General features: G+C 37.8%; 2 protein-coding genes across 13 annotated transcripts in view; both read right to left on the bottom strand.

The window, feature by feature from the left end:
- The window catches only part of arhgef12a (Rho guanine nucleotide exchange factor (GEF) 12a), a 58,928-nt gene extending 55,128 nt beyond the window's left edge, over nt 1-3,800 (bottom strand). For 6 of the 7 annotated variants that reach the window (XM_081614522.1, XM_081614524.1, XM_081614526.1 and 3 more), the window contains exons 1-2: nt 2,490-3,800; nt 2,186-2,369 (exon numbers count right to left, since the gene is read on the bottom strand). In XM_081614522.1, coding sequence (XP_081470648.1) covers nt 2,186-2,217 — 32 coding nt within the window. In that variant the 5' untranslated portion in view covers nt 2,218-2,369; nt 2,490-3,800. The remainder of the gene's footprint in view (nt 1-2,185; nt 2,370-2,489) is intronic. The other variant, XM_081614523.1, reaches the window with a different exon arrangement.
- A 2,717-nt stretch (nt 3,801-6,517) lies between these two features.
- tlcd5a (TLC domain containing 5a) lies at nt 6,518-11,919 on the bottom strand. 6 transcript variants are annotated; one of them, XM_008425661.3, is made up of 4 exons: nt 9,884-11,550; nt 8,893-9,091; nt 8,550-8,753; nt 6,518-8,402 (listed from the first exon to the last, which is right to left on the bottom strand). In XM_008425661.3, the coding sequence occupies exons 3-4, from the start codon at nt 8,743-8,745 to the stop codon at nt 7,888-7,890; spliced, it is 711 nt and encodes a 236-aa protein (XP_008423883.2). In that variant the 5' UTR covers nt 8,746-8,753; nt 8,893-9,091; nt 9,884-11,550; the 3' UTR covers nt 6,518-7,887. The 6 variants fall into 6 exon arrangements, with proteins under 6 accessions (XP_008423883.2, XP_008423882.2, XP_081470622.1 ...); XM_008425660.3 differs by lacking the exons at nt 8,893-9,091; nt 9,884-11,550 and adding an exon at nt 11,573-11,919; XM_081614496.1 differs by lacking the exons at nt 8,893-9,091; nt 9,884-11,550 and adding an exon at nt 11,573-11,919 and having other exon boundaries at nt 8,550-8,659.
- Between the last annotated feature and the right edge of the window lie 173 nt (nt 11,920-12,092).

Raw genomic sequence — 12,092 nt, 5'->3', positions numbered from 1 at the left:
CTGTTTGACAACATTATGAAATACAACAGACCTTCACAGCATTTCACTGCTTAGGCCTAATAAGCGTTATTGTCTGTTTTAAATAAACCCAATAAGTCTGTCTTCTATATTTTCCAGTAAATATCAGGAAATCATGGAACTTGGTTGTATTTTTAAAATCAAGGTTATCATACTGTGAGAATCCCATACCAACCCATGCTTAGCCAGTCACATAAATACCATCAGACAAACTACACACACACACGCACACACACACACACACACACACACACGCACACACACACACACACATAAAAATAAAATACCACTACCATTGCAGTTGGTGCCAGCCACTGTTGCCATCATTTCAGTGGGGGAAGGGGGTCAAGTAAAATGGGTTGGGCTTTAGCCTCCAGCTCAAAGCCATGAGGATATTTCACATCCCAACCTGTGCAATAAGCTTCCCTCTGTTCCAAGTCTACAAACACATTCCAGGAAGCTTGGCTGGCCTGCTGCTCTGCTTGCAGGTATGTGGGATTCTAGGAGGGAGGAAGGCTTGATGTAATGCACCAGCTTCACTTCTGCTCCACTGTCGTACGTACGTCAGATTGAGAACAGTCACCTCCTTATTCCCTAAAGGTGCGAAACCCACAGAGGAAGTCATTCCTGTAATGACACAAGGCAGCGTGCAGGGATGTACACTGACTGCATCTCCATGCACTGCCATCAAACACGCGGATGGCTCTCTTTTATTCAGCTCCCAAAAAAACATGTTATTTAGCCCTTGTGGTTTAACCTTTGATTTTTTGGACAGACAGCTGCCAAGATAAAGCGATTACCTCAGGCAGCCAAGGTTTTATTTAAATCCAGAGATTGCTTTAATAGGTGTAGGAGAGGGCTAGCTTTAAAGGCTTAGGGGTAATAGTGATGTTGAAAGGTGTACGTGGATTAGAGAGGACTGTTTCCTAGCACAAACACACTGAAGGTCTCCTCATTGGCAGGAAGTACATTACCCATGGTTGGCAGAGTTTCCATTAAGGTTTGATGTCCTTCTTCACTAATATAATTCCATTATTGTAACTAATCACATCAACACAGAGTAATCTGTATTAAAAGGTTTACTAAAAAGGGATGTTGCTGTGCACAAGCAATTAGACAGTCAGGTTAAAATACCAGAACAATGGTTCTCAGAGTTTTATAATTAGCACTACCCTCAGTAAATATCAAGTTTTCCCAGTACATCCACAGAGAAGGGCTTTATTACTCAGTTGAGGTAAAACACCAATCAATCAGCCAGAGATCAGACTCGGAGAATTTTCACTTGACAGCTGATTGGTCATCAACTGTTCAACTAAGGACTCCTGGCATTTTTCCATCTAAAACTACATCAGCCAACACGGAGGCACTAGTTTTAATTTATTAAGAATCGGTTAAGCTAAGGGGCAGATGCTGTGATGTCAAGATACTTCTAAGAACTTCCCACTTTCCGCTGGATTAAAAAAACTACTATTTCTTTAAAAACATCGTCATCTCTTTGTGTTGCACCACTCTGAAGTATGCAGTTTCATTATTATGGGTTTCCTTTTTGCTCTAAACTTACAATTTCAATGCTCCAACTTGGAGAAATTAACATAAAGATTAGAATTTGAGAAGGAAAATTTTCAACAACCTCGTCCAATAAATCCAATTTGGCTTCCTGGCATAAAATATTCTGTAGCAATTAAAGTAAAAACACTTCTGATGATTTTTTTTTTTAATCATATTATGGCTTTCATACGTAGAATAAATGTTCCTTTGTGGTGTATGATCTATTTGAGCTGATTGAGCTACCTGTCATGCTTACAAAAATACATCAAAGAGCATGTTGTTGGTTGATGTGTTTGAAGACCATAAATGATAGGAGTTCTTAGTTCTGATCCGCTAAATGAAACCAATCAAAGAAAAAAAAAAAAATCCAGAATCTTATCTTTGGAGTGGTGATTGGTGCTTATATTATCTAATTTGGACTTCATTTGTTTGTATTCACACTAGAAGTAACTGATGCCCACTTCTTTTTTTTTTTCTTTTTTTTAAAGTGCCACTAAAAGCTGCCAAAGTACCACCAGTAGCACATGTACCACAGTTTGAGAACCATGACCTTAGAAGGCTTAATCAGTGTGTGTGTGTGTGTGTGTGTGTGTTCAGACAGTGGATGATTAGACATTACCTGTCAGTGGAACTGAACTGTGGGTCACTCATTGGGCTTCCGGTTCTAGATTTGCAGCAAATTATATCCCATTAGCATTTTCCAGAGCGTGGTGACCTGACTTCCAGGAGCTTCTTTCTCCGGCATTCGTCTTTTGAGTAGGCAAAGATTTTTTTTTTTATAAGCGGTGCTTAGAATCAACTCCCTTTGGTTAAAAAAAAAAGAAAAAAAAAACAGTTAAGTTGCTGAAAGGCACGTCCAAAAATTAAATAAGAAAAAATATATATATATCTAATTAAAAAAAAAAATCTAATAAAACACTGACTGGTTGATCCTGTTTACAGGTGATCCTTGTCGAAATGAAACAGCAGCAAGGACCTTACAGTGTAGAGCTTTTTGCCAGCAACAATAAATATAAAAACAGCTCCAGCTGACACAAGTTGCCGTGCATGCATGAACTCCTTGCGAGACTCTTTTTTTTTTTTTTTGCATTCACATCCCCAGCTTCCGCCGGTAGGAAACGTGTAAACAATCCAAATGCAGCACCAGACACCTTGGCCCAGCGATGCAGTCCGTCTGCCACCACCCCTCGACCGGCTACGAGTGGCCTCGGTGTCTAAATGATCTTTAAAGATGCTGGAAATTCCTGCAGTCCCATTTGGTATTCCCTGTTCCCAAAAATGCCTGCCTGTGGCTGCGGGAACGACTCTCCCGTGATCATGAGAATCGCTCAGTAGCGAGTATCAACGAGCCGTGTTACAAGTTAGCAAAACAACTGCGGCTAAATGTTGAGATTAAAAAACAAAGCGGCTTAAGATGATCATATTTATGTATATAAAAGAAGAAATACGGCTGGGGTTTTTTTTGGAAATCCTTTCTCACGGTAAACTGGTGGGGTTAAATCTCGCCTGCTACCAGCAAACAAAACAGATGAGCCCTTTCAGCAAAAAAGAAGAAAAAAAAAAAAACTTTGCTTCGTGTGTGCTCTTGTTTCGAGTGCAAACTAAGCAAACTCCCGTTCACAACAATGAGCCGAGCCGCGACGGAAAATTATATGTAACAACACCCTCTCGAGTCCAGACTAACTTGCGATATGTCTCCGTGTTGAAAAGTCTCCGGGAGCAAAGAGAAAATCCAGCGGAGTCGGTTAGCACAGCGCTACGTTGCTTGACTCCATGTTTCCAGAATTCGGTCGTTTCTCGGCAGAATTCCCGTGGATGGAAAGCAGGTTAGCTATGCGGCCAGCTAACGGGACACAAACTATCCACCGCTCCTCTGTAAACAACGACCGAAAGCCTCGGAGAGGCCCTAAAACTTTTGGCAAACGCAAAAGGCGCTGTTTTCCGATGGAAGACGCGGCGAGTAGAAGAGTATAACTTGAGGGAAGGTAGCGAAAAAAATCCCACTTTCTGCCGCTAGCAACGCCCTAGCCCGCTACCAGTTGGAGTCCAGCGCTTCCACTGACCACTTCCGCCGGGAGATGGGAAAATGCTTAGTTGCATCACAACGTTAGCAAACATTATTGTTAAACTGCTTACAAATGTGACAACAGCCCTCCAACTGCTACTTCCACACGAAACAACAACGTAATATCAATTCCTACAGTATGTGATGCATTCTTACAGGCCTCGCGCTACCAAGACAAATCCAGGCTGAGCATTTGTAATTACACTATAAAAATGGATTTTGGGAAGCATTAAATATTACCCAATAAAATTATTAAAATTTAAATGGCATCGTTAGCATTTGAAAAAGGCATGTTTTTTACTGTAATATTCAGCGATAGCTAAATAGATAGATAGATAGATAGATAGATAGATAGATAGATAGATAGATAGATAGATAGATAGATAGATAGATCTGTCTAAATGTATTTAAAAAACTTAAAACTTAATTTCCTTGTGTTTAAATCATTGAAAATGAAATGTCTTATAGAAAGTTGTGATAAGAGTTGCACTTGGAGAAAGTTACTTTGTTAGAGCAAGAACTCAATTTAGCATCCTGCAATTTAGCCACAGGGCTACCATTAAAGTCAAATTCGCAAACAAGATAAGCTTTTGTACCCTGAGGCGACTGTTGCCATTGTCAGGGAACAGATTTGCATGTCACCTTCTTGAAATAGATTCAAAAAGTTTATTAGCATACTGTATTAATAAATATTTTATGCATTAGCCGCAGGCTAGCTTCATTTAAAAAAAATAATTTTAACATAGGAACAATCCAAAATTATACTAAAAGTTAATTAAAACTGAGTTAAATAAAGTAGAATTTTAAAAATGATTCTCACTTAACTAAGCTATTCATCTATCTTTAAGCAGTCAAATTGTGTCAAATTAACATCATTTCTATGGAGAACTATTGAAATCTACACATGTAAAATTACAGCATTTTGCAAAACAAATTTTATTTTAATTGTTCCATTCTAACAGGTTCTTTCATAATTCTTCTTTATCAAGAAGTATTATATTTTTAATGTCTGGTATTCAAGTGATCACTTTTAAAACATAAAATTGTGTAGTAAAAATAATGTACAGTGCTGTTTAAATATAATTTACTTTATCTTCAGTATAATTATGCTTGAAAGTTATTCTCAAAGGGACATATTTTCTTTTATAATCCATAATCCTACAATGTATGCATGGATCAAAATTGTTTGTGACCCTCTGTTAATGACTGAAAAAACTCAGACTCCTTAAAAATAAGAATATGCAACATCAATATCTATGTATAGATATTGAGCTGTAACAAAATGTAGCATACAACATTGGTTTTATGTTACTTTATTAAATACATTAAAAAAATGACATACCAATGCATGGCGCATTGGATTTTACAACAAACATAGGAATAGTTGCTTTCCCCACAAAAAGACTTAGAGCAAATACGGATTAGATAGCTCTGACATTTTTCCTTTCCTCAACATAAAAGGGGGACAACTTCCTTTCCCGCAGTAAGGATATGTAAAACCTAGCAACAGAGTTAAGGGGTAAGATTAAATTCATCTTAATGTTTAGTAGAGCATCCACATGAGAAAATAGTGTCAAAAACCAAATGTTAAGTCATATCTCTTTGTCGACCCTTTCAGCAGTTTGATTTGAGAGATTTTATGTAAAGTTTGACAAAAACAGTCTGACTAAATCCTGACCTTGTGTCACTTTGACCTCCTCGTCCCACCTAACCGATGACACTTAATTCAGGTGGTGGTTAAAAACCCTTCATGGAGAAATGGAGAGGCCTTTGGTTAGCTGATCCTTTTGACTTCGTAAAGATATGACCTAGTATGACTGTATTCGTCACGTAAACAGTAATCAAGCCTGAGGCAGATATAATTTTTGTGCTTGCTAAGAAAGAACAAAATGATCAAATTCAGTTTATTTACAAACTAACATATATTTTTTTGTGTTTTTGGTTAGGGCAACACATTTCAGTCACGGAAATTAAATGTACTTGAAATGATATATTTTTGCATTTTTCAATATTGATTGAGAGTAATTAAGACATACCCAAAATATATGGTAACTCTTCAAAGCAGACATTGAAGAGTTGCCATATATCGTGATTATTTTTGCAAATGTGTTACTGAAGAAAACATTTAAATTTTTGAGGCGATCTACAAGAACATTTCCTCCCAATTGGTTTTTAAGTGTGCCTATGAAAAAACTGTTTTTAGAGCTAGAAAGTCAGAGCCCTGGCCTGAAATCCAGTAGCAATTGGGAAACTGTGTCCCCATGTGTGCAAACCAGAAAAGCACGGAGGTAAGGCAAAGGTTAAGAGGTGAAAAGAGATTCATTAAATCTACTATTTGACAATTAAAACAGTGATGAAAAATGAACTAGTTATGTATTTTAGAAGCAATTTGAAATGGCTATTTGCTAAATCATGAAAGGTCAGCTGGATTTATTTGGATGCATTTTTGTGTAAGTGATTCCAACAGCTTTTGGATTCATTTTTACTAAGTAAGTGCACTGAATTTGCACTCAATTAAAAAAACAAAAACACATTTTTCATCTCAAAAGGAAATTTTATTCATTTCTCTTTTATTGTGTATTAGTCATATTGATCAATCCCACCTAAAAGACAGTATTATACTTTAATACCTATTTTATATATATATATATATATATATATATATATATATATATATATATATATCTTGCATTTTAAAAACGACATGGACTTTTCTGAAAGTCTTAAAATCTTGCATAGATAAAAAAACAACAAGATAGAACACCTAAATCCAGTATGAGGAGTAAAACGGATATTACCTCACTAGTCATTCAAATGTAATTGAAATACCACCATCTTGTGGACGGCTGTGGTAACTTCACTTCATCTGAATATACGTGATGCCGATTTCGCTACTGACAATTATTTATTCTCAGGCGACATTTTGATGTGGAAAACATACACAAAGATTTTTTTTAATTATTATTTCAATCAGGAATTACAAAGACAAATAAATCCATCGTCAATGTTTTCACTTTACAGTCTAGTGTTAGAGCATTTAGATCACAGCACAAGAAAAGAAAAACATAACATACAAAGGGGGGTAAGTACATTTTAGATAAGGCACAGATAACTTATTTTTGTACTTTCTTCTCTTTAAAAACAAATGATTATATGCCTCATGACAAAGATATTGTGTCAGCAAACATGAAAGCTGATGGCTTGGTACCTTCCTTGGCACGGATTGATGCTGTAAACTCAAACCTGATCTCCAACATTTTGGCTGACTGAGCCTGTGTGTTCCAAAGATTCAGCAAACAGAGTAGGGATGTTAAAAAAGTGCATCAGTGCCTTAAAAAAAATATCAAAATCCAGACAAATAATTTGCAATAAGGGTCATTTCTGCTGTCAACAAAGACTGAAGAGACTTTCTCAACAATCACATAAACACTCAGTGAATGTCAGTTATCTGAATATAATGGTTCTAGTACCAAATACTTTTTCTCTAAACTAGTTACACCAGGCATTTTGTTTTTACTCTATTACAATTAAATGAGGCTTTGATACAACAAATAAAGGTAAAATGTTAATAAGTAATTCAGGATCATTTTAGCTCACAGAGACAGGAAATGAAATACAACGTTGCAGGATTTTGTGTAGATCTATCACATTAGCACATTCACAACGCGAGTGGAAAACAATGTCCCAAACTGTATTGTGTTTTCAAATAAGCACTGTGTTTCTCTAAGAGCAAACAAAAAAAACAAACAAACAACAACAACAACAACAAAAAACAACTGAAAGAAAGCACAGAAAGCTGTCTTAATGTTTTTGTCTGACGAAAAACTGTTCAACAGCCACCCGAGGTCTGACTGTCTCACTTTCTAAATTGTAAACTCCCTTTTTGGAACAGCACCACCACAAAAGACTGGGCCACAGTTCACAGCAGCTGAAAGCAACATGTGTTTTTATAAAAGTGCTTTGGTTTTCAGTCCTCCTTATAGACATGTTGTTTGTACCTTTGAAATAACAATCATCAGGTGCATATAAACTAAAATATATATTTTTTAAATGCACACATGGTAGACTTTTCAAAAAAGATGGCATAGTGCATTCCATTTACACAAACAAACAAAAAACAAACTTTTTTATAAATCTGTCAATGCAGAAAGCTGATTTTCCTGTAGACTGAAAAAAAAAAAATCCACTGAGTGTCTGAAGTGAAAAGCTGATGTAAAGTCAGGTAAACTGATTTCGTCCAGAGGCCGAAACGCCTGTCAGTCCTTCTTAGCTGCAGCCCTCCGCCGTTGGTTTCTCTCCTGGTGCCATCTCTTGCTCCTCCGCATTACAAAGCCAACAATGTCCACCATGAAGGCCCAGGACAGAGCGTACATGGCCACTCCTCCGCACTTGATGAGGAATAAGGGTCTCGGCGAGATCAGCTCACAGTACAGCATTGTACCTCCCACAAAGATTCGCATCACAACAAACAGCAGCACAAACAGGACGTCCACAGCGTCCCCGAGCGGAGTCTCGTAGCGTCCCGTCTGCTTGAGGAACCAGCGCGTCTGCAGGAGGGGGTTGGTGATTTCGCTGCCGAAGAGAACGGCGCACGATTCGATTCCAGACTCGCCCAGCCACAGGGTCATTATAATTCCCAGAATTGTCATGGTGTGGTGGGCCAGCATGACTAGTCCCTCGGTGTGGAAGTACAAGCACCAGGCCATGTCAAAAAGGAAGTAGCCCAGACTGATCACCAAGGCAATTATTTGTAAGGGGGTGTTCTTGGTGCCTGACATAAAGAAACAGAATCAGACTTCAGCTCTTTAAATACAAAAATACAATCACTTGGAAAAACCTTTTTAAGTATATATATATAAAAAGCAACGATGAGATTTTACATTTCTGCAAAAAAAAATTCACCATATCCGTTTCCTACCTGGCTCCTTGAATGGCCAGGGTCCATCCACATACCCTACGTAAGCCGTGATGCAAATCGCCACCATGCCGTGCATCAGGGTGACGAGGCGACAGTTCCACTCGTAGCTCCTATGTCCATTGAAGAAGCACAAGATGAAGTAGAAAGATGCCCAGCAGCAGAGGCAGAGGAGTGTGAAACCCACAATCGGTAACATCGTCTCCCCTGAAGACAAAAACAAGCAGTAAAGAGCTAGAAATAAACAAGAACTAAAGCAACTAAATAAGTATTTAGCGTCCTTTGAATCACCTTATAGGAGAACAATGCAAGGAGGCAGATATCGCCCCCCTGTAATATCACTTACAGTAGAGAGAGGCAGAAATGCCATCCGAAGGCTTGGACTGTGCAGCCTTTGTAAATGACCAACAATTAGCCTTTGCTTGAACTATAATAGTACTATAGTCGGCAGGCTGAGGGTCTGGTGGGGTGAGGGGGACGTCTCTTCTTCTGCCGTGACGTTTGTGCTAGGAGGTGAGACCACTGCAGACGGGCAGAACCCCCCTCTAAAAGTAGAACAAGATTTGCACACTAAACTCTGGATGTCTTAGGAGCTAATTTCAAAACGGGGAGAGAGGTTACCGGGCGATGGGCCTCAGACAGGATCCCATGAGGAACACACACGCTGTCAAATGCCATGTGAGCTTCAAAGACACCCTGAGTCGGTGCAAACAAAACTATTTCCATCTTGTTCAGTCTGCACGGCCGTTCCGAAATACAAGACGTTGATTTTTAAATATTATTTTGGTTTAATTTTTAATTCTTATCCTAAGAGGTTTTATAAATGTACTTGCATCTACAAAATATTATTATTAAATATGGATAATGGCTGTTACTTACAGTGCCTTGCAAAAAAATATTCCCACCCTTGGACGTTTTCACATTTTGTCAAGTTGCAGCCACAAACCTCTATTTATTTCGTTAGGGTTTTATGTGACTGAACCACACAAAGCAAGGCCTAATCGTGAGACATTTTAGTGTCATAAAGACAAAAGAACACAGCAGACCGGTCAGAGATAAAGTTGTGGAGAAGCATAAGGTTCGGTAAGAAAACAATAACACTGTGCTTTGAATATCTCCTAAATAAAGCATCATTCAAAAATGGAGTGTAGGGGTGCTGTAGTGGGAGAGCACCCCTAATCTTATAAGTGGATTTTTGTAACTGAAATATAACAGAAAGAAAAATACATTGCTAGATAATACACATATCTTAATGTTACACTCAAAGATCATGTACATTTATTAACCAAAGGAAAAACAACAGGTCTAAGTCTCTTCCATATGCCATTAATACTTACAAAGACAAAAGTTTTCCAAGGTGCAAAGCGTGTGTACTGCATTCAGTTGTTCTTTATTTTCTCCTAACTGTCTAAATTCTTGTTGACATGGTTACGGAAGAAAAACACGTCAAAGATAGTTTGCTGCTAGAGTTCTCACTCTATCATGTTTCTGCAAATAGGGGAGACTGATGTAAAAGCTGAGTCAGCCCTTGTTGCTAGGAAACAGTTAAAAAATATTGATCATGAGATCAGATAGAAACCATAGATGAAATGAAAAAAAACAAACTGCAAATAACTTAAACAGTCAACAGATCCGCTCCCCCCCCCACTAATCTAAGGAATCCAGTCCAAAGCACAAACAATGAGGATGAATCAGTGCACACAAAACTGAAGAGGCAAAATCTAATGAAATAAACAATAAAGACTTTACAATAACAGAAGCATACATGAGAATCATTAAACACCTAACGATAATTAGGATCATTTTTCAGATGCAAAATTTTTGAATTCCCCATCTATTTGTCAAATTTTTAAGTATAAATACAAAAGTTTCCAATTTACGATCCTGGCTTTTTAAAAACAAACAAACAAACAAACAAACAAACAAACAAACAAATTAGGTAAAATATGGTGGATGGATGGACATAATGCACACGAAGGTGGATGGTGTTCAGACAATGAGACAAGAAATAATGTTTGAAAAAAGCCCCAATACTTTTCCACACTGCAAAGGAACTCCACTTATGAGCTGTTTCGTCCTGATACATCCTTATACACATCTAAATGTTATTAAATATTGAACATTACAGTCTAATGGTCTATTGACTTTTTAAATGCTTCATTTAAATGAAAAATTTGATTATATCTAATTACTTTTATTGTTCCTCAAAAGATTACAGTTCATTCAGCTCATTTCAAGTTTTAATGAATCCACTAAATCTGTTTTATTTTAAACAACGACAATGTACCCAATTAAATCAATAGCTACAAATTGTAAAACTATATACAGAACATAAAACAACTGGCTGCACCAGTGGTGCAGTTCGTGGCACTGTTGGCTTGCAGCAGGAAGGCGATCATGGCCTGGTGTCTTTCTGCATGGAGTTTGCATGTTCTCCCTGTGCACATGCACACATCATATCCAAAACAAGACTTTTTCATTCTTTAAATTGTCCTTAGGTGTGAGTGTGTGCATGGTTGTATTCCTGTGTGGCTCTGTTGCCCCGTGATGGACTGTCGACTAGTCCCCTAACCCCGTGACCATGCAAGGAAATGTTTAGATGATAACATAAATCAACATCATTATGTTTTTCAGGATGCAAGTAATAATTGGGAACCCCTCCTGAATATATGACATTTTATATATTATAACTGAACCTAAAGGTAGAGGAACACTTGACATTTTCAGGCGAAAGTGCCGTTTCCATGACAACCTAAAGGAAAACAGGACGTGGTGACAAGTTGAAGGAATATAAATATTTCTGTTTTCTCGTTTTACAGAGATGAAACCGTCACAGACAGCTGGTAGACAGCTAAAGGAAACGGTACTAAAGCTTATCCACCAGCCATTAGGATGCTGTTACAACCCCACCTGATAACCTGCTAGCCGTATCAGATAGCAAGCTAACTAGTTGTAGCAGGCTATGCTTATATAGAACATTAAAAGCATTTTCTCCGGCTTTCACAAGCGCTATAAAATAGCATTACCTTATTGGTAAACATCTGTCGGTCTCTGCGCCTAGATGCAATTTGCCGTTTTCCTCGCTATGTATGTTTTCTAAGGGAAAGAGAAGTGTGACACTCCAGCTGCTATTTGTTGTCCTTTATCCAGGCTGCTCCGGCAGCAACAGCCTCCATCAGCATCCTTTGGTTCTCAGAACGCTTATATTGAGTACTATAAATGTGAATATTTTATATTACTCGAAGTAACACACGGAAGGTGCTCTGAGTAAATAATATCGAACCAGGCCGTAGTGAGAGATAACAGGCTCATCAAATACATTAAATGTAGCATTTTCATTTCTCTTGACGGCTTGATGAGAGAATGTGATTATATTTTTTTTTTCAGAACAATGGCGACACCTAATGGTCAACACGTGGAGTTACAACTCAACCAAGAAGTGAACGTTTAATTTTAAAGGGATTTTATGTGAAAGATTAAATCAAACGTAATTGTGAAATGGAAGTGACATTCTAGATTAATATCCGTTTTTATTTACAAATACAA

Source organism: Poecilia reticulata, chromosome 13 (assembly GCF_904066995.2).
Source record: "Poecilia reticulata chromosome 13, P_reticulata-male-v2, whole genome shotgun sequence".
NCBI lineage: Eukaryota > Metazoa > Chordata > Actinopteri > Cyprinodontiformes > Poeciliidae > Poecilia > Poecilia reticulata.
Note: the sequence above shows the minus strand (reverse complement) of the source record. Positions and strands in the feature narration are given on the sequence as shown.